Source organism: Silene latifolia, chromosome Y (genome assembly GCF_048544455.1).
Source record: "Silene latifolia isolate original U9 population chromosome Y, ASM4854445v1, whole genome shotgun sequence".
Taxonomy (NCBI): Eukaryota; Viridiplantae; Streptophyta; class Magnoliopsida; order Caryophyllales; family Caryophyllaceae; genus Silene; species Silene latifolia.
This window is the reverse complement of record NC_133538.1, coordinates 154,280,124-154,302,881: the sequence shown is the minus strand read 5'-3', so window position 1 is coordinate 154,302,881 and position 22,758 is coordinate 154,280,124. Positions and strand designations below refer to the sequence as shown.

General features: G+C 39.9%; 2 protein-coding genes across 2 annotated transcripts; one reads left to right on the top strand and one right to left on the bottom strand.

Moving 5' to 3' along the window:
• Positions 1-344: 344 nt before the first annotated feature.
• On the bottom strand, positions 345-1,116 carry LOC141633385 (uncharacterized). Its single transcript, XM_074445868.1, has 2 exons — positions 780-1,116; positions 345-697 (listed from the first exon to the last, which is right to left on the bottom strand). Exons 1-2 carry the CDS (start codon positions 1,083-1,085, stop codon positions 674-676), a joined length of 330 nt encoding a protein of 109 aa, XP_074301969.1. The 5' UTR covers positions 1,086-1,116; the 3' UTR covers positions 345-673.
• A 13,845-nt stretch (positions 1,117-14,961) lies between these two features.
• On the top strand, positions 14,962-15,612 carry LOC141629214 (uncharacterized). Its single transcript, XM_074442253.1, has 2 exons — positions 14,962-15,417; positions 15,475-15,612. The coding sequence occupies exons 1-2, from the start codon at positions 14,962-14,964 to the stop codon at positions 15,610-15,612; spliced, it is 594 nt and encodes a 197-aa protein (XP_074298354.1).
• The last annotated feature ends 7,146 nt before the right edge of the window (positions 15,613-22,758 follow it).

Genomic DNA, 22,758 nt, shown 5'->3' with positions numbered 1-22,758 from the left:
TCATAACGGTGAGACAACAAATACACGTAACCAAAACGCGAATAGTCATCGATAAAAGTGAGGAAATATGTAGCACCATGATGAGCCTTCACATTTAAAGGCCCACAAATGTCAGAATGAATCAACTCTAAGGGAGTTGAAGCTCGAGAAGCCTTACTAAAAGGTTTCTTCTTTGGCTTTTCACTAAACAAGGCTCACATATGGGCAACTTAACCCTTGTAAGCTTATCTAATAGACCATCTTTGGCTAGTCTATTCATTCTTTCTTGGCCTATATGACCAAGTCTAGCATGACATTTAATGATTAGAATCGACATCAAAACGAGAAACTAAAGCAAACGACGAATTATCATAAGAATCATCCAAATCAAGTACAAAGAAACCATTGTTCAAAATACCACGACCAAACAAATCGTCATGATATAAAATGTCCAAACTACTTGAAGTGAAATTGAAAACAAAACCAAGTTTCAACAAACTAATAACTGAAACTAAACAACATTGGACTCCAGGCGCATAAAGAGCATCATGTAGAAGCAACACATTGCCACCACGGAGCTTTATTTGGTAAGTTCCTACTCCCAAGACGTCTTCCGTACTGCCATTGCCAAGCATGACAGTTTGTGAACCCACCGGAAAGCGATGAAAGTCCACGAATCCGTCTCTATCACGAACTATGTGCTTGCTTGCTCCCGAATCTACAATCCAATTAGGAAGAGAGTTAGAAACTAATGCATGAGAACAAACAAATAATTCATGACTATGAATCAAGAAAGGTACCTTCTTTGGCTCGGTACAATCACGAGCAAAATGTCCTTTCTTTCCACAGTTGTAGCACTTCACACGTGCCACATTTGTCTCTTTACGGCCTTTTGCCTTGTGTTGTTTTTGGACACCACCACGTGGTCCAGGAGTTTGATTAGGGCGACGACCCTTTGGCTTTTTCCCTTTGTTGTTTTTGGACGTACCTTGAACAGCAAGAGCAACAGCAGGAGTGGAAGGACTTAGCGCCTTTTGGCGCTCTACTTCCATTTCGACATGCTTAGCTAGCTCAGCAAATGTCTTCACATTCTCACTATGAGCCATGAGGAGTTTAAAATTCTTCCACTCTTCAGTGTTAGAAGGTAGAGAGCGAAGCACATTTACTATATGTTCCTCATCAGGTACTTCTCGCCCAACAGCCTTTAGATCACGTATCATGGCACTCATTGTGCGCAGATGCTCGGTGACATTTTGTTTAGGATTAATAGTATAATCCATCCACTTTAGGTTCAAAGTGATACGTGCATTTTATATAGTCTTTTTAGCCTATTTTATGCACGTATTTCTATGCTTTTATCGTAGTTTTATGCTACGAAATGCCCCGAATATGCTACTTTGGTTTGTTTTGTCTTATTTGCAGGAATGAACCCAAAAGTAGTGAAATCAAACCTTTTACCATCCTTTTAGCATGCATTTGGAGGAAGAGTGAATTTGGAGCGGGAATGAAGCTATTTTGAGATGCGCATTGGAGTAAGGAAGTTAGGCGAGCCAAGAGAGTGCTTCAATTTGCTAGTTCCTGCTTGTAAGAGCCATATCTCGAGTTCTACAACATATATTAAGGTGATTCCAGTTGAAGGTGAAAGCTTATCCTCTTAGCTTTCCAACGCCACCAACCACGCCCTATTTGTCCAAGTAACGAAGGAATGGCAGCCATTTGAAGTTTGGTGCGCGAAGCAGGAATTACGCGCTGAGAAGTGCTCGATCGAGAACTATTTCTATTCGATCGAGAGCCCATTTGCTCGATCGAGAGCCACTTCTCCTCGATCGAGTGGTTTAGGATGAATAAGTACTCGATCGACTATTTTTCCTTTCGATCGACCAGTTCCTTTTATGCCTTTGCTCGATCGAGTGATTTAGTTACTCGATCGAGTGGATTTATTTGTGGGCCGGGCTTTTTACTTATTTTCCGTCATTAGGTTTAATTAAACTCCTAATTTCTTATAAATAGGAGTTAGGTCGTCAATTATGTTATGCTTTTTATCCGGAGACACTCTGACTCTCTCTTTTCTCTTGGAACGATACCTTTGTTACTTTGCTTTTTATTAGGATCATTTATTTACAGTAATTTCTCTCCCTTCTTCTCTTTAATTACTTAATGTTTATTATTGTTCTTCTTTTATTTCTTGCTTCCCCTTTAATTATGCGTAGCTAAATCCCGGAGTATGTTAGGATTAGGGAAGCCGTGGGAGCGATGTTTTAATTGACTTATATAGATTAGTCTTGCGATAGGAATTGTATTAGGCAATTTAATTGTTATCAGTCGAATGAATGCATGCAGGAGACCATAAATTTAGTTAACCCCGACCTAGATCGAAAGATTGGAAGGGAAGGCTTGCTTAATTACAATAGGGTATTGCGGTGAGGGCGAAAGTTAAGTCATTTTACGCTCTAGGGCGGTTTAAGGACCGAAAGGTGACGACCATAGCTCTTCTTATCAATAGTCTAATCGCCTTAGTATTCCCGATAGTATAAGATCTGATAGCTGCCACGGTAGACCGACTCCTAACATACTCCCTTTCTCTTATTGCTAATTCCCTTTATCCTTTTTCTCTTGCCTTTAGCCTTAGTAGTTTAGTTAAAATCAATTCAACCCCCATTAGTGACATTTAGACAGATAAATAGACAAATAGATAGTACACCGCCTCCCTGTGGAGATCGACCCTACTTACCGCTGACTTCTGTTAGTTGTACTTAGGTATTTTATTTTTGGTACGAAACGTGAGTATCAAATTTTGGCGCCGTTCTTGGGAGGCAATCTATTTATTTATTTGTTTAATTTTATCTGTTTTTAGCCTCAGGGGATTTTTCCCTTGAGGCCGTTCTGATCTTTTTCCTTGAGTGCTGTTTTGATAGGCCTTACAGGTACTACCTAGACAGTTCTAGGTGAAAGACAGTCAAAGCGAGGGCGAAAGTTAAACTGTTTACACTTTAGGGTGAATTAAGGACCGAAAGGTGACGTTCGCTACCCTTTAGACCGTACTGCATTGACCTGGGACCTAGATTACTCGACCAGATGATTATGGCGAACCGCTTGTCTTAGCTATTCTCTTTTATCTGTTAACTCCTCCTTTTATTTCTCTTTTCCTTACTCTGTTAGTTTAGAATCACATTTTAAAAACCCCCAAATTGGTTACCTTGGCGAACCTAGTTTAGCAGACAAATTCCTACCTCTCTGTGGATTCGACCCGACTTCCCTAGCTATATTAGTTAGTTGGAACCAGTTGGTTTATTTTTGACAGGTACGCGACAGACGTGTCAAATTTTGGCTCCTTTTATGCCTTTGCTCGATCGAGTGATTTAGTTACTCGATCGAGTGGATTTTGCTGACGGGCTGGGCTTTTTACTTATTTTCCGTCATTAGGTTTAATTAAACTCCTAATTTCTTATAAATAGGAGTTAGGTCGTCAGTTATGTTATGCTTTTTATCCGGAGACACTCTGACTCTCTCTTTTCTCTTGGAACGATACACTGTTACTTTGCTTTTTATTCCGGATCATTTATTTACAGTAATTTCTCTCCCTTCTTCTCTTTAATTACTTAATGTTTATTATTGTTCTTCTTTTATTTCTTGCTTCCCCTTTAATTATGCGTAGCTAAATCCCGTAGTATGTTAGGATTAGGGAAGCCGTGGTAGCGATGTTTTAATTGACTTATATATATTAGTCTTGCGATAGGAATTGTATTAGGCAATTTAATTGTTATCCGGTCGAATGAATGCATGCAGGAGACCATAAATTTAGTTAACCCCGACCTAGATCGAAAGATTGGAAGGGAAGGCTTGCTTAATTACAATAGGGTATTGCAGTGAGGGCGAAAGTTAAGCTGTTTACGCTCTAGGGCGGTTTAAGGACCGAAAGGTGACGACCATAGCTCTTCTTATCAATAGTCTAATCGCCTTAGTATTCCCGATAGTATAAGATCTGATAGCTGCCACGGTAGACCGACTCCTAACATACTCCCTTTCTCTTATTGCTAATTCCCTTTATCCTTTTTCTCTTGCCTTTAGCCTTAGTAGTTTAGTTAAAATCAATTCAACCCCCATTAGTGACATTTAGAATGATAAATAGACAAATAGATAGTACACCGCCTCCCTGTGGAGATCGACCCTACTTACCGCTGACTTCTGTTAGTTGTACTTAGGTATTTTATTTTTGGTACGAAACGACAGTATCAAATTTTGGCCCATCACTGATGTCCCATTATATGGAACAGCCGGTGATCTGCTACGGGAGATGTGGTTCTGCTGAGCATAATGCAGCTGTAGTTGTGCCGCCACATCCACCCTATCAATGGCCGCCGCAACAAGATTCCCCTGATATACAAGAAGAAGACATTGCGGAGCTGAAATCCTTGATGGAGACACTTGCATTCCAAGCACAAGAATATGTTTCGCGAGTTGATAAGCTCGAGTCTGTAGTTGCTCAGCTAGCAGCTGAGATGGAAGAAGAAGAGATCGCGGAGCTGACATATTTAATGGGAACGCTTGTATCCAAAATGCAAGAGAGTGATAAACATATGGACGCTCGAATCCTTGAGCTTGAGTCACAAATTGCTCAGTTAGCAGCTGAGATGCAAGAAGAAGAGGTATACCTTGCTGAGAGCGGTTTCTCCCCTGAGAAAACCGTGTTACCCAATGCTGAGGATGATCTCTATGACTCAGACGACGAGTTTCTATCATATTTCACTGCCCCACACGAGGATTTCAGCGCTGTACAGGAGGAATCACTCGATCGAGTGACTAATATCGGTCGATCGAGTGATTTTCCAGGAGAAAGTGCTCGATCGAGTGAACATTCTACTCGATCGAGTGGAAATCAGGAGGAAACTGCTCGATCGAATGAAGATTCTACTCGATCGAGTAGTCTGGCCATTGGGAGCTTTGGTTCGTCATTTAGGCTTGATTTTGATGACGATTTTGACGATGATAACGGTTATGGTGAATCCCTCTTATTCAAAGCCGAGTTAGATGCGCTTGAGGCTGAGATTTACGGGACGGATTCCACTGAGGGCGACAAAGGGACAGCTGAGTCGGTAATTACTCCTAGCACGGAAGAGGTAATGAATTCTTTTGTCTATGATTCCGTCATTAAGAGTGATCAACCTGAGGTAGTAAACGGTAATTTCATTATTGTTTGTAAATTGCCTCGTCTTATTCATGCTTCCTTTTTCAAAGCTATACCCTCTCATATGTGGACGCATAAATTAGCAGTTTCTCACCATCCTTGTCATTTTAAAATTGTTAATCTGAATTGGAGCCCTAAATTATCGTCAATTGCTCCGTCGCTCCTTTATTTTGTGGATAAATTTAGGAGCGCACATAAGAAATTTGTTAGACTTAAATGTTTACATATTTTTATTTCCTATTTCTGTAATCCACTTTTGTGCTACTTATGCTTTTGTGTAGCACATGCACAGGTTTATGATTTAATGCTGCGCGCTTTGAGCTGTTTTGATTGTAATTAACCATAAAGGCTCGAAGAAAAAGAAGGTCAAGCTGGGACCTGACTGAAGCTAGCGCTACCCGGGAGGCAACCCGGAGATTTTATTTTGCTTTTTATTCAATTTCAGTTGTAATAAATGGTTTTATACCATAGACTATCTCAGTATGCTTGTCTTGTTAGTTTGCGGGCTGTTTTTCATTGCGTTTTGCAGGTACTAGCTGAGAATCACTCGATCGAGTACTTGTTGTACTCGATCGAGCACTTTTGCCGGAAATTCCCTTCGATCGAGCAGACCTCCCTCTCGATCGACCACCTGCAAATAGAGAACCACTCGATCGACTGCTATTTTACTCGATCGAGCAGTTTTAGACGCCCATGTTACTCGATCAGCTACTATCCCTCTTGATCGAGTGTTATTGACTTGGATTAGCTTCCGAGACGGTTTTAGGGCCTTTAGCAACCTCCCATTTCATGGTCGGTTTGGGAGGTCCCCTTATTTCGCGCTATCTTGTGAGTTTTTCCGCATTTACTCTCTTTTCTCCTTTAGTTTGCATTTCCTTTCCATGTTTTGGTACAATGGGGGCATTGTACGGTTTGGTTTGGGGAGGTTATGCATCCATATCTGTGTCTGCATCTTGTTTTTATTGCAATTCAGTTATCACGTTTAATTTATGTTTGCATTGTTGTTTATTTTTATTAAAAATTCAAAATTTCATAATAAAAATTGAAAAATTGTTAAAATTTCAAAAATTCACGTTTATTTTAGCATATAGGTTGAGTCGGAACGGTAGATTTCAATGATGACATTGCTTTGCGATTGTGTTTTTGCTTAAGCCTTGCATTTAATCGTTATCTATTAGCTTTGTCTTATTGCATATCTACGAGTTAATGTTTAATTTAGCTGAACGAATAGACTTGACCTGAAATTTTGGCAACCTACTTATAATTTCTAAGGAATTAGAGCCTTATAAACTGGTGTCATTTGTGACCGGTTTCATGTAGGATTGTGAGTAGCTACTCCTTGCATAACATGTATCATTAATTTGCACATATATGAGATTCAATTGCTTTTTGCCGTCATACATTCGGGTTAGTGGTTGGTGTCACATGCAGGGAGGTGCTTACATTTCCCTTTTCTTTCATTTTTACCCATAAACTCCACACTAGCCAAATTTGCCTGTTGACCCTTAACTACATCCCAAATTTGCTTTGCCTTGTCAAGCTAGTTTAGATTGTTCTGCGGTATACTGTTTATTGTATCAAATCTTGGCTCATATCATATTGATTTGGAGTTGGTAATTTATGAAGAAAAGGAGGTTGATGAGAAAAAAAGACGTGAAAAAAAAAATTGAAAAAAAAGAAAAAAAAAAAAAGAAAAAAATCAGAAAAGAAGAAACCGAAGAAAAAAAAATAGAAAAAGAAAAGAGAAATGAGAAAAAATGGTTGACGGTTTCTGCTCCTATGTTTTATTTATATCTTTTGAGGAGTTAGTTCAGTTTGGTTTGGTGAGATTTTATGCCAAATGAAGGGGCATTTGCTTAATTCATAATTGAGTTGGAAATGGATATGTCTCATATGGTTTTGTTTAGGTACTAGCTTGATCACCAATACCTCCACATTCCCATAATTGTTTTGCCTTTTCTTACCCATTGCCTCACTTTACCATATTTTTTGTAAGCCCTCGGCTGTGACAGGACCTCATTTGGTTGGAATGTGTGTACGGTAGCTAGAATTGTCTATCATATTAGTTGCATGCATGTTTATGTGGGTCGTAGTCTAGGTGAGCGACTATTTTTCTTTCTCTCTTACATATATATGTTCACCCTTTGCTTCATGAGAGAAGAGTGACCCGTGAGAGTCCATTATTGAAGGTCTTGCAAGGTCGACGGTTCAGCTTTATTATAGACATCTTACAACTCGTTTGCATTTGACTATTTGCTATAGGTGTTAGTTTGCTTGCATTAAATTGGCTTAAGTGGGCATTTGTAGCTAGCTCTGAGTTATCTTTTTCCGTTCCTTTAGTTGCATTTTAGTTTACTCGGGGACGAGTAAAGGTTTGGTTTGGGGAGATTTGATACGTGCATTTTATATAGTCTTTTTAGCCTATTTTATGCACGTATTTCTATGCTTTTATCGTAGTTTTATGCTACGAAATGGCCCGAATATGCTACTTTGGTTTGTTTTGTCTTATTTGCAGGAATGAACCCAAAAGTAGTGAAATCAAGCCTTTTACCATCCTTTTAGCATGCATTTGGAGGAAGAGTGAATTTGGAGCGGGAATGAAGCTATTTTGAGATGCGCATTGGAGTAAGGAAGTTAGGCGAGCCAAGAGAGTGCTTCAATTTGCTAGTTCCTGCTTGTAAGAGCCATATCTCGAGTTCTACAACAGCTATTAAGGTGATTCCAATTGGAGGTGAAATCTTATCCTCTTAGCTTTCCAACGCCACCAACCACGCCCTATTTGTCCAAGTAACGAAGGAATGGCAGCCATTTGAAGTTTGGTGCGCGAAGCAGGAATTACGCGCTGAGAAGTGCTCGATCGAGAACTATTTCTATTCGATCGAGAGCCCATTTGCTCGATCGAGAGCCACTTCTCCTCGATCGAGTGGTTTAGGATGAATAAGTACTCGATCGACTATTTTTCCTTTCGATCGACCAGTTCCTTTTATGCCTTTGCTCGATCGAGTGATTTAGTTACTCGATCGAGTGGATTTTGCTGACGGGCTGGGCTTTTTACTTATTTTCCGTCATTAGGTTTAATTAAACTCCTAATTTCTTATAAATAGGAGTTAGGTCGTCAGTTATGTTATGCTTTTTATCCGGAGACACTCTGACTCTCTCTTTTCTCTTGGAACGATACACTGTTACTTTGCTTTTTATTCCGGATCATTTATTTACAGTAATTTCTCTCCCTTCTTCTCTTTAATTACTTAATGTTTATTATTGTTCTTCTTTTATTTCTTGCTTCCCCTTTAATTATGCGTAGCTAAATCCCGTAGTATGTTAGGATTAGGGAAGCCGTGGTAGCGATGTTTTAATTGACTTATATAGATTAGTCTTGCGATAGGAATTGTATTAGGCAATTTAATTGTTATCCGGTCGAATGAATGCATGCAGGAGACCATAAATTTAGTTAACCCCGACCTAGATCGAAAGATTGGAAGGGAAGGCTTGCTTAATTACAATAGGGTATTGCAGTGAGGGCGAAAGTTAAGCTGTTTACGCTCTAGGGCGGTTTAAGGACCGAAAGGTGACGACCATAGCTCTTCTTATCAATAGTCTAATCGCCTTAGTATTCCCGATAGTATAAGATCTGATAGCTGCCACGGTAGACCGACTCCTAACATACTCCCTTTCTCTTATTGCTAATTCCCTTTATCCTTTTTCTCTTGCCTTTAGCCTTAGTAGTTTAGTTAAAATCAATTCAACCCCCATTAGTGACATTTAGAATGATAAATAGACAAATAGATAGTACACCGCCTCCCTGTGGAGATCGACCCTACTTACCGCTGACTTCTGTTAGTTGTACTTAGGTATTTTATTTTTGGTACGAAACGACAGTATCACAAAGCACGGAGCCTCGTCGCTGATGTCTGACCAAATGTGACCTTAAGCTTGTCCCACATGTCCTTAGCAGTGGGACATGTCTCAAACTCTCCAATGAGATCATTATGCATGCAAAACAACATAGTAAAGCGTGCAGAACGATCTTTTCTGAACCAAACATTGTGGAGCTCCAAGTCCTCAAAATACTTGTCATCATCTTTGCCAATAAGATCCGTAGGTTCCTTTGGCTTGGCAACAGTAGTGGTTAAGGTATCCAAAACCTCGCGCTCATTAAGAAGATACTGAATCTTCCTATGCCACATATCGTAGTTAGTCCCATCAAGTTTCTCGGTTGTGGACAGGTCACCAATCATATTTTTAGCCATCTACAAGCATATATTTTAATAAATGGACATTAGACACGACTCGAAAAATTAAATTACCAAAGAAAATCTATCATTTATATCTCATGTTCGAAAAAATCGCTAGGCTCATAATCATCACACGAGGACATAAACTATAAAATTCTAAAAAATTTAATTTTCACTACTTCAAATTTATTATGAAACATGATCATTTAAATAAATTTGAGCCAAACAAATTAGCATTATACAATATTTATAATATTACTAAAATAATAAATGTATGTAAAACAAAATTACATAGTTATTGTAATCTCAAGTGAAACATATCCACAATGATAAAAGTGATGACATACAAAACTAATTCGTATTAAAGTAAAAAAAACGTACACGCAACAATTCAAAAAAAAAACAGAATTTTTAAGAAATTGTAGTATGCGCAGCGGATAAAAACTGTACCAACATCAAAACATACCAATATGTACTATTGACAACATGATTACAGTTGTAAGGCATTATAGAAAAAAGGTGTACTCCACCAAATAAAATAATAATAAAATACATCAAAACAAATTTTTCATCCCTACCAAAACAAATCCCTCGCCAGACTTCATCCCTACCAAAACAAAAAAAAACAAATTTTTCTTCTTCTTTCTACTGACATTTGGGGCTTGTCAAAAAAACACAATTAAAACCCCCCCAACTAAATAGAATGATAAACCAAGACTCTTCTCACATGACTCATGTTTTTCTTTATTACCCATTTAATAACCTTCAAACAAATTGGGTCTCCTTTAAATTTACACAAATAAAAATAAAATTAAAGGTGAGAACGACCACCAAAATCACGTAGATCGGCGGCAGACGGTTATTTCAAGACGGATCGCGCTCCGAACGCGTGACTTTTAATGGTGGACCGTGACTCACACGCGCCGCCACATTATATTAGATCGTGGTCGGTTATTCAAAAACAATGGGTCGGGCTAATCTCGTTACAAAAACAAGAAAAGGTCGGAGTCCTGTTAAGGTATGGAGTTTAACTATGGGAAGAGGGGAGAAAACAAGTAATATCTTCATACTGTTAAAAGATGTTTTCTTTCTTTTAAAAAAAAAAACAGATTTATTTAAAAAGGAAAAAACAACGAATGTTTCATTATTATTATACGGGTATGTATGACACTATTCGAAACAAGGATACGATATCACTAAGTCGAATTAATACAAACACATACGGGACAGAGGCCAAAACACAAGATGGCTCTGATACCACTGTTAGAAGTACTAACCTTATTACGGTACTCGTACTGGTAGCTTGTGCTGTCCTCCGTCACCTTGCGTCAACCCGACGGGTACAATAAACCCGATATTTTTCACACCCCAAAACCACTTGCACACTTAGTGATGGTAGCTTTACGTATCTAGTTTGTAGCTATATTGTAGTATGTAATATATTGATTTATTTTTCTGTGTAAATTCACAAACAATCAATCTCCTTATATAGTGTAACAATACATCAGTTACAAGGAGTAAATCAAGGGATTAATTGTCATTATTGGCTGGAATAATGGAGTCATTAAGGAGAAATATTTACAGCCTTAATAACTAATATTATGGTTGTAAATATCAATATTTGTAACAGCTCTTTTAGCATTCAAATTTCAATACTCCCACTCAGCCAACACAACCAATTTAATCCTTCCACTTGGTCACACAACCAAGTTTACTACAATAACAAACTTAACATAGTTCATACAGGAAATGGGGCGTGCGACCAAACAGTAACAAGTAATGTTATATTAAGTTACCATCAAACTAACATAACACTGTCAATAATAACGATTCCCCAAATCATTCGAACAACACTGCTAGCATACAATATCCCTTTTATGCTATTCACATATATGTAGTTATATACTAAATATAACCATGGTAGGGCTAATAATATAGTGAAGTTGAATTGATCATTCCTTAGATACTAATGAAAAATCATCTCAACTTGACTGCTTTCCTAATATGCTTCGGTAAGCCAAAACCTTTGTCAGCTCTTCGAAAAAACACATTAAAGTAGCAACACCAAATTTTGATTTTTTTGACACAGTTCTAAGTCAAAGGGCTTCGTTCCAAAACGTCCATCCTCAACCGATATAACCGTCGCTTTAAAAGCAACTTGTTGGTCAAACTCTTCGCCATGTAGAGCTTCTCCAACTTTTCCCATATCACCGATGGAGAGTCGTCATCAAGAGCACAATTGATGACTGAATTCGAGATGCACAACCTAATAGTACTTACACACTTGGTGCAAACCTCTTCCCAGTTGTCATCACTCATCTTCTCCGGCTTACCATCATCTCCTTTCAAGGCTCTAGCCAAGCCAAGATGTACCAGGAGATCCTTCATCCTTTTCTGCCAAAGGGTGAAACTACTTTTACCATCAAATTTTGGTACTGCAAATTGAGACCCCATATTTGACATCCTTGCCAATTAAACCACCACTGCAGGCCGAGCCCGGTGGCTCGATACCACTTGTTGGGAAATTAGCGCCAATCTCCCACGCGCAACGGAAGCAACCAATTGACAATTAAACCGTAAAAGTGAATAAATGTAAGCAATAATAAGATGAGACGGTATTTTAGGGTCAAACCCAAGGCAAAACCTTCCAAACCGATAAAACCCACTAGCCAAATAGACTAGAATCCACTATAATAATATAGTACCGAAGATAACGTAACCGTCCGAATTAAATACCAATTGAAACCCACAATAATATAAGATAACAACTTCTAGCCCTCCAATAATATTAGTCAATGTCACTAATATTACCCCTAGAGTAACCTCCTAAATTATTGTATAAAAACACCCGTTATACTGCCTCTCACCCTCAAACCCGACTTGCTATTTACCAAGCTAAGTCACCTTGTTTGATATTTTGTTGTGAGATATATTTTCAAAGGATTTTCCATCCTTTATATAGTCATGTGATAGTGACGTTATAATTTACCATCATAAATCACTTCACGTTACCAACACATGAATTAACACAATTCATATGTTTTTCGCGCAATGTTAAACAAATGAATTAACATTCATTTAACATCACATAAATACAAAATGTTACATGTTCATTGTAACACTTCTAATTAAAACTCTTTGTGTAACTTGTGTTGGATAATTTACCCAACAAAAAAAGACAGGAAAAAAAATTGAACAAAAGGAAGTTCTGGTAACTGCTGCTCCTCCACTATGCACTCCACCTCTATGGTACGTTCCCTCCACGCAAGTCAATTTAGTATCCACCACTACGCCCGCCACCTACAAAAGACGGCTTTAACCGCAGACTTAAATGTTGAACACTCTTCGCGCAATTCTTCTACACTAATGCTCACCGGGCCATTAAATTGATAATTGAAACGTTTAGTTCTCAAACTAAAATTGGTAGTCATTAATCTAAAACTCATACTTATAAAATATAAAGCCTATAACTCTAAACTTCTATAATTGTATTCTAAAGAAACAAAACAAAAACTTGAGTTTCAAAACAAAAACTTTGAGATTTCAAGTTAAAATTTTAAAGTTACAATTATGAGTTGATATGTAGGAGTTTTAAGTTAACTTGAAGCCCATAATTTTCAACTAAAAACTCAAAGTCTTCAATATAAAATCATAAGTTTTCAATATAAAATCATAAGTATTGAAGTTAAAACATTTAATTAATATATTTAGAGGTATGGAATTTCAATTTTGAAATCTGCAACTTTTAAGATTAAATAACAAACCTAGAAGGAGATAATAGACGGAGTAATGGCGATGAGAACGATAATTGCGAAGGATGAGGATGTGGATTGGCGGCGCGATCGATAGAGTAGGTGACGCCGTGATGGACTGACGGTGGTTGGATAGGTGGTAGAGTAGGTGGTTGTGGGTGAGGACGTGCGCTGTAGAAGGGCGAAAGAGGTGCAGTGATGAGGATATTTATTGCAGTTGTGATGAAAGCAGTTAGGGATGAGGGTTTCGCGGAAGAGAAGATGGGTTTTCCATTTTTTTATATTTTTGTATTTGAACCTTTTTAATTGGGCTATTCTCTCTTATTGGACCCGTCCTATACTATAGGACGGTCTTATACCGTCCTGTACTATAGGACTGGCCCAATAGGAGAATAACCCAAACCAATCATTAGATTATATTTGTATTTTAATTTTATTTTAATAACTCGATATCTTATAAGTAATACTGACACATTTAAATAAGTAATTTATCAATATAAAACATTAGGTTATCAAAATAAAAAAAATTTATACTAATTTATTAATTAATTTTATTGGGCTTTTTATAGGAGGATTTGTCTTACACATAAAATGGTCTTGTAACATTATTACCCATGTTATGCCAATGCCAAACTTTATATGACTGTCCCAATCAGTTATCCAACATGTAAAAGGAAGGCCCAAAACATACAATAAAAGAAAGCCCAGGGACCACTATCCTATGCTAATACTCTCAAATATAGAAGAACAAATACTACACAAGTTGACAAAAGAGTTGGTAAAACCTGAAAAGAAATGAGCTCTCTCTCTCTTTTGCTATTCTGTTTGCTTGCTAAGAATGTAACCTAGGTTTATTTGTGACCTCTTCCTTAATTCAATTTCACAAAGTCCTTTTCTATTTTACACACTATTTACAAGTGAGCATTTACTATCAATTTTCTTTCAATACGTAAGTGAAAATATATTTATGTGGGATCTTGTTTGATTCGTCTTTACGGGTACATTAAAAATATCTAACTTTAATAATTTTTGCAAATACGTAACTAATTATATTTACCGCGTAAAACACGCGTTGGCAAACGTGAAAAAAGAAAAGGGCCTTGTGGAGTTGAATGGAGGGAGTACATGAATAATTTAATGTCAGCAGATCACAAAAATATTACTCCCTTCCATCCACTCTTTTGTTGCCTATTTTCAAAAACGGATTATTCAGGTTTTCTTCCCCTTTCCTTTTTTAAGAAAGTTTTTATTAATATTATACTACTACATCTCTCAACTAATCAAACCCCACCATATCCTTTATTAATATTTAATTCTAATTATTCATACATCTCTCCAATAAGCAAATCCCTCATCTCTTTTATTAATATTTATTAATGTTAATTATTCATACCTCTCTCCAATTACAAAACCCCACTCATATCTTTATCAATATTATACACCCATCCTTAATCCCCATGCCCACTTCAAAGAGAAAGAAAAGAGTGGATGGGAGGGAGTAATGGAGTATCAATCAAACAGTAGCCGTTTTCTATGATACAAGCTTAAGAATATTATTCTGCAATCTCTATTTTCATGCATTCACATAGAATGAAAATCTTCATGGTATTAGAGCCATGAGCCTTGTGCTCTGGCTTCTGCATACTTGGTTCATATCCATAAATAAATTTTAGTAATTCTCTTCATTAAATTCCCTTTTGTTGTTTTACGAAATAGATTATCAGAGTTACAATCTTTTTCTAGTTGCTGCTATTGTTAGCCTATCTGTTCTTGTTTTATTGCCATTTTGCGTTCATTTTAGCCTGAGAATATGTCTTATGTTAGTGAGAATACTGTCACGACCATAGATGTCACAGACCCCTTGTATTGTAACCCCAATGATGTTGTTAGCACACTGAAAATCACACCCATACTCACTGAAGTGGAGAAATATATACCCTGGAAAAGAGGAATGCAGTTGGCTTTGTCCAGCAAAAGAAAACTAGGATTTGTTACAGGGGCTGTGGAGAAATCTAAGAGGGATAATGTCATAATAGAGGCTTGGTTAGCTGCGAATAGCTTGGTTATCTCCTGGATCTTGCAGAATGTGAGTGAACCTATCAAAATGGCAATTTTATACACTCAATCTGCAAAAGAGATTTGGAAACTCCTAAAAGGAAAATACTTGGTGAGTAATGGGGCTAGGAAGTATAAATTGAACAAAGACTCATACGAGTGTAACCCAAATAGAAAGCCTGTGACAGATTACTACATCCAGTTGAGAACTGTATGAGATGAGTTGGAAAACTTAAATGATTAACCTGCTATCACTGTTATTACTAAGGAAATATGTGCATTTTTGGATGCTATGCAAAAGCACAAAGAGGATGCAAGACTTTTTCAGTTCCTGAATGGTTTGGACAAAACCTTTGGGATAGAGGAGTGCAATACTGCTTATGTCACCCCTGCCAAGTGTGGATGATGCATGTCCATCATGGTACCAGAGGAGGCCATCAACACAAAATTGAGTTTACTGTGAAGACTGAGGTTGAAGCATCTGAACTTGCTGCTAAGGCGGAGCAATCAGAGGTTGTGTGCAAACACTGTGGTCTGAGAAAGCACACAAGTGAGAAATACTGGTCTGGTCCTGGTAATCATAAACCAAGGAGAGCAGGATTTGTCTCAGGAAGAAACAAAGGGAATGTCAGAGGAAATAGAGGAGGTTATATAGGTAGAGGAAGAAATACCTTCACTTCTGGAAATAATTACACTCCTGGATATGGAGGGAATCAGAGTGGCAGTTATAACAGTGCCTTTAACAAAAGGATGGCTGGAAATGTACAAGCTAAGCCAAGTAATGCAGAACTGGCAGCAGCTTTAGCTGCAACAAACCAGCAATTAGAAAGTCTCCTGAAGTATCTACCTGGGCACAAAAGTGGAATGAAGTCAGGGAATGACACTGATGAGGAGTTGGACTGCAATTTTGCAGGTCTTCTTTTATGTCACAATGTTAAAATGAGCAAGAACAAGTGGATTCTTGACTCTGGAGCAAGTGATCATATGTTCACTGACTTGAGTAGACTAAAAAATGTTTAAACTCTTGCAAATAGGCTTAAAATTAATCTCCCAAATGGAGAGATATCTTGTGTCACTCATATGGGTGATATGGCATTGAACAATGGCCTCAACTTGATCAATGCCATGTGCGTACCATATTTCAAACATAATCTGGTGTTCATTCAGAATATGGCCAAGGATAATAACTGCTATGTTAAGTTCTATGACACTCATTGTAATGTGCAGGATTATATCACCCATGAGGTAAAAGGAAAAGGAAGAGCAGTAAATGGATTGTACTACCTAAAATCTCACAAAAACAGTCTCAATTCACAAGATCTCAAAAAGAAGAGTTTTAGTTTAGTTTCTAGTTTTAATTCAAAGGCTGACAATCTGTGTCTAAAGCCATTACATCAAAGGAACTACTGTAGTGACAATATCTCATTTATGAATGCTAGTGTTAAGCCTTTCTGTTTATCGCATAATAGACTTGGACATGCCCCATTTTCTAAATTCACATTTCTTCTCTAAAATTGTTAGCTAAAGAGGCCAAAAAACAATTATGTTTTTGTTGTCCCATGACAAAGTTCACTAAGTCTCCTTTCCCTATTAGTCAATCCATCTCTGCTCATCCCCTTGACATGAGCCATATCGACACATGGGGTCCTTATAGGGTCCTTTACAAGGGCAAGTATAGATACTTTCTAACCCTTGTTGATGATTGCTCACGGGCAACATGGATTTATTTGATGTAAAGAAAGTCTTAGGCTTATGAACACTTGAGACAGCTTTATGAATTTGCTAAAAATCATTTCAAATCTAAAATCAAAGTTATAAGGTCTGATAATGCTCTTGAGTTTGATGATCAATGGTGTGTAGAGTTCTTTACTGCAAATGGCATAGTTCGAGAGACCTCAATAGAATGGCATTGTTGATAGGAAGCATAGTGTAACGAGCCGCTAAAACCCGCACAATCCCTAAAAATTGCACGCACGGTCCGTTCACTTCGAGCCCTTAGATTTTATGTTTCTACTTATGTATTTTCGTTTCTGTTTTTTTAGTCATGTAGTACTCCAAGATTACTTCCAGCGTGTCGAATCTTGGAGTCCCGTTTTTAGTTTAAGATACGTTTTTAGGTGTTTGGAAAACATATCGCTATTCTGCACAGTCAATGTTTCCTGCTGCCAGGCTTGTAATATGAAATTTCCCTCTTTGGGAGTACTAGTCAATCAATCTGCTTCCCACCCAATTGCCTTCTTATTGCTTGTTGCTTGCATTCTTATGAACGATTCTTGCCTTCATAACTTACTAACAAGCATGTGTGTGTCGACCGTTGATGATCGAGACTAGGATCCCGACATACGCAAACCAGGACCGATTACGAATGCTCTAGTGCTTGACAAACACTAGTGCTTGACGCTCTCGCTAGCATTCTTGTCGTGAGTTTAGACAAGGGTGCGCTCCATGACCCGGCTCAAAGTATAAGAGCCAGGTTTTCACGACGGGCTGCTGCATACGATGGCAGGAAGGACCGTAGAACCGAGTGGGAACAAAAGCGACCTTAAGGCTAGAGTGGCGGCCTTAGAAAAATTGATGGACGAGAAAATTTCATCGTTAAAGGCTCTCCTTGTGAGTTTGGGGAAAACTCACCACGCCTTAGACGAGACGGTAAAGGGGCACGAGGCCCGCATCGAAGCCGTAGACGAGACCATAAAGAGGCATGAGGCCCGCGTGGTGACCGTTGAAAAGGCGATTCCGAAAGAATATAACGAGGAGGTGGGCTACCTCCACGAAAAACACGCTCAACTTGAGAACATGTATAATACCTTGATGAAAGTGGCCGCAGACGGAAGTTTCGGTGGAGCTCCGAAGGTAAAGCCACCTACACCTCACAAGTATAGTGGGGCGAGAGACTCGAAGGAGGTCGATAACTTCCTCTTTGACATGGAACCGTACTTTCGAGTGAGCATGCTCGACGAGAGTCTGAAAGTCAGCATTGCAAGTATGTACTTAATGGATGATGCCAAACAATGGTGGCGCTCGACATACGCCAAGATCGAGTCAGGGACCGTTTTGCTAGATTCATGGGACGACTTCAAACGACTCTTCAAGGAGCAATTCTACCCGGAGAACACCGATTTCCTAGCTCGAAGGAAATTAAAGAGCTTGAAACATATAGGCTCGATTTGTGATTACGTGAAAGCTTACTCGGCTTGTTTGTTGGAGATTGCCGACATGACCGAGAAGGATCGGGTGTTCCAGTTTATCGATGGCTTGAAGAAGTGGGTTCAACGAGAGATCATGCGACAGAGGCCAGAGTCCCTCTCGGCTGTGATGACAGGGGCCGAAAGACTGGTCGATTACCACACGGAGCGTGAAGCCGCCCAAAAGAAAGGATTCTCTGTAGCGGGCAGAATTAACCCAAAAGTTGGAGGAAAAACTCCACAAGCAAGACCTCTCTCTACGGGAAACAGTCGGTTCCGTCAAGGGGGAGACAATAGAAGGTGGGGTACGACCAATTCTACTCCAACCTCTCCTAAAGGCAGTACTTTAGAAGCGTCCACTACTAGAAAGCCGTTTGCCTATTTCCTTTGTAAAGGACCACACCGAATGTCCAAGTGCCCACACCAGGGAGAGTTCAACACTCTCAAGAAGGGTCTAAGATGTCGGTGGAGTAAAACCCCGAGGGGACAGACCACAACGCAAAGGGGTGTGACGATGATGAGGCGGGTAAATAAGGGGAAATGGCTCAGATGGGTGCGGTTCATATGATGTGTTCAATGGGAGAGGTGTCAAACACTCCGTGACCAAGTCCATGGAACTGATGTACGTAGAAATAAGCATCAATGGGAAGTCCACTCGAGCCATGATAGATACAGGGGCCTCCCATAACTTCGTCACCCGCGACGAGGGGAAGAGACTTGGGATGAAGTTGAACCGAGAAGGAGGTAGCATGAAAGCCGTCAATTCCAGTGCCAAGCCGATTCAGGGTGTGGCTAAAGAGGTAGCGATCAAGATAGGCGATTAGACTGGAAAACTTGATTTCACCAGCGTCCCGATGGATGATTTTAAGATCGTCCTCGGAACGGATTTCTTGAAGCGAACCCCAACCTTCTTGGCGCCCCATAATAGGTCTCTAATGATGGTCGGATCAAAACAATGTCTTGTGAAAACCGTAGAAGGAGAGAGAAAGCTGAAGGGACCGCTCCTCTCAGCGATGCAATTGAATAGGGGACTCCAAAAGGGAGAACCGACGTACCTGTGTACTGTGTCCATGAAAGAGGACACTTCCACTGAATCAGTGGAACCATAAGTCCAGGAAGTGTCAGAGGACAACAAGGACGTGATGCCAGATCAGATGCCTATGAGTCTACCACCATGATAGTTGGTGGACCATCAAATTGAGTTAATTCCAGGGATAAGACCTCCTGCTCGAGGGCCATACCGGATGGCACCCCCCAGAGTTAGCTGAACTACGAAAGCAGCTAGATGATTAACTTTGCTCAGGGTCGATTCGACCTTCTAAACCTCCATATAGAGCTCCTGTGCTCTTTTTTAAAAAGAAACATGACGGTAGTCTGAGATTGTGTATAGACTATCGGGCCTTAAATAAGCTGACAGTGAGAAACCGCTATCCCATCCCTTTGGTAGCTGACTTATTCGATTAGTTACAAGGCGCCGTGTACTTCACCAAGTTAGATCTGAGATTCGGGTATCATCAAGTTCGAATCGCCGAAAGATATGAGCCAAAGACTGCTTGTGTGACGAGATATGGGTCGTTTGAATGGTTCGTCATGCTTTTTGGCTTGACTAACGCACCTGCGACATTTTGCACGTTGATGAATCATGTGTTTCATGAGTACTTGGACAAATTCGTAGTGGTGTACCTTGACGATATCGTTGTGTATAGCCGCTCATTGACCGAACACACAGAACACTTGAGGCTTGTATTCGCGAAACTCCGAGACAACCACTTATTTGTCAAAAGAGAAAAGTGTGAATTTGCCCAACCCGAAGTTAATTTCCTCGGTCATATCGTGGGAAAAGGAAGATTTAGAATGGATCCAAAACGTGTCCGAGCTTCAATCTTTCTTGGGGCTCGCGGACTATTATCGGAGATTCATTTGAGAGTATTTAAAAATTGCCGCTCCACTGACCAATTTGTTGAAGAAATATGTCAAGTGGGAGTGGTCTATCGACAGTAGAAAAGCCTTTGAGAGGCTCAAGGAAGCGGTGGTACAAGAACCGGTGTTGGCGTTGCCAGTTATCATGAAACCTTTCAAAGTCGAGACAGATGCGTCCGACTTTGCCCTTGGAGGGGTACTCCTCCAAGAGGGTCACCCCATGGCCTTTAAGAGCATAAAGTTGAATGGGGCCGAGACTCGGTATGATGTCCAAGAGAAGGAACTCCTAACCATTGTTCATTGCCTAAGGGGATGGAGGCACTACCTCCTAGGACCGAAGTTCGTCATCAAGACTGACAACACTACAGCATCCCACTTTCTAACTCAGTCCAAGCTCAATAGCGACAAGCAAGATGGCAGGAATTGTTGGCCGAGTTTGATGTGAAATTAGTTTACCGACCAAGAGCGTCAAATAGGGTCGCTGATGCCCTAAGTCGAAGGTGCGGCATGTCTACGTTGCACACGATTGCCAAATTGTCTACCATCACGGTGGCCACAAATATTCGAGATCGGGCGACAGAGCACCTTGATCAGGAGCCAGTAGCGTGGAATCTGAGACAATTGGTCATCGAAGGGAAGACTTGCAAGTTCAGGATAGAGGATGGACTTCTATTCACGAAGGGACATCAGATTTTTGTTCCAAAGGCGGCAGGATTGCGGAAGATTCTCCTACAAGAGTGCCATGATACCTTGTAGGCGGGTCATCCGGGATGGCGAAGAACCTTATGCCTACTGAAGCGGAACTACTACTGGCCACAGATGAAGGATGATGTGATGGAGTACACTAAGACCTGCCTTATTTGCCAACAAGATAAGGGAGAGAAACAGAAGTCGGGAGGGCTGCTAATCCGTTACCAGTGCCCACACGACCATGGGAGAGCATCTCGATGGACTTCATATCTGGGTTGCCGAAGGTAGGGGCGCTGAGTGTAATCCTTGTCATTGTGGACCTATTCTCGAAGTATGCAACCTTCATTCCTCCTCCGAAGGCTTGTAGCGTTGAAGAAACAACCACGATTTTCTTCAGGCATGTCGTGAAATATTGGGGGCTACCTCAAATTATAGTCCGTGACCGCGACTCTCGCTTCACAGGACTATTTTGGGTAGAGTTGTTCAAGCTCTTAGGTTCAAGTCTCCAGATGTCATCAAGTTACCATCCCCAAACGGATGGCCAAACCGAATGGTTTAATAGTATGCTAGAAGAATACCTGCGACACTTTATGGGAGCAACTCAAATGGAGTGGGTATGACTCCTTGATGTTGCCCAATTATGCTTTAATGTTCAGACGAGCTCCTCTTCCAATAAGAGCCCGTTTGAACTTGTTACAGGTCAACAACCATTATTGCCGCCCACAATTGCAGATTTCTATGGCGGTCGCATAAATAAAGCTCACGAGTTCGCCAACGAATGGAATGTGAATGCAGAGATTGTTCGAGCTTATCTGGAGAAGGCGTCACACTGCATGAATAAATGGGCAGATGAGAACCGAATACCAAGGGAGTTGAAAGTAGGCGACATTGTCATGGTGAAGTTGAATAAAGAACATATGAGATTCGTCAGGGGACGAGACAAGCGGCTGGTTCGAAAATATGAAGGCCCAATCCAAATGATTAAGCGGATTGGGGAAGTGGAATACAAGCTCAAGCACCGTACCTGGATGAAGTCTTACCTGGTGTTCCATGTGAGTTGTTTGAAGCCGTACCAACCAGATCCAGAAGATCATACCCGCAAGAAAAGCAAGCGTGGAAACATCCGTTCCAACCAACTTCCAGCAGCATCAGCCGACTGAACCAGCCTTGAAGACTTACAACGTTGCCGAGGACGACAACAGATTAGGTGGGGGAGAGTTTAACGAGTCGCTAAAACCCGCAAAATCCCTAAAAATTGCGCGCGCGGCCCGTTCATTTCGAGCCCTTAGATTTTATGTTTCTACTTATCTATTTTCATTTCTGTTTTTTCAGTCATGTAGTACTCCAATATTACTTCCTACGTGTCGAATCTTGGAGTTCTGTTTTTAGTTTAATATACGTTTTTAGGTGTTTAGAAAACGTATCGCTACTCTGCATAGTCAATGTTTCCTACTACCAGGCTTGTAATATCAAATTTCCCTCTTTGGGGAGTACTAGTCAATAAATCTGCTTCCCACCCAATTGCCTTTTTATTTCTTGTTGCTTGCATTCTTATGAACGACTCTTGCCTTTATAACTTACTAATAAACATGTGTGTGTCGATCGTTGATGATCAAGACTAGGATCCCGACACACGCAAACTGAGATCGATTACGAATGCTCTAGCGCTTGATGCTCTTGCTAGCATTCTTGTCGTGAGTTTAGATAAGGGTGCGCTCCACGGCCCGACTCAAAGTTCGGACCGTGACACATAGGCA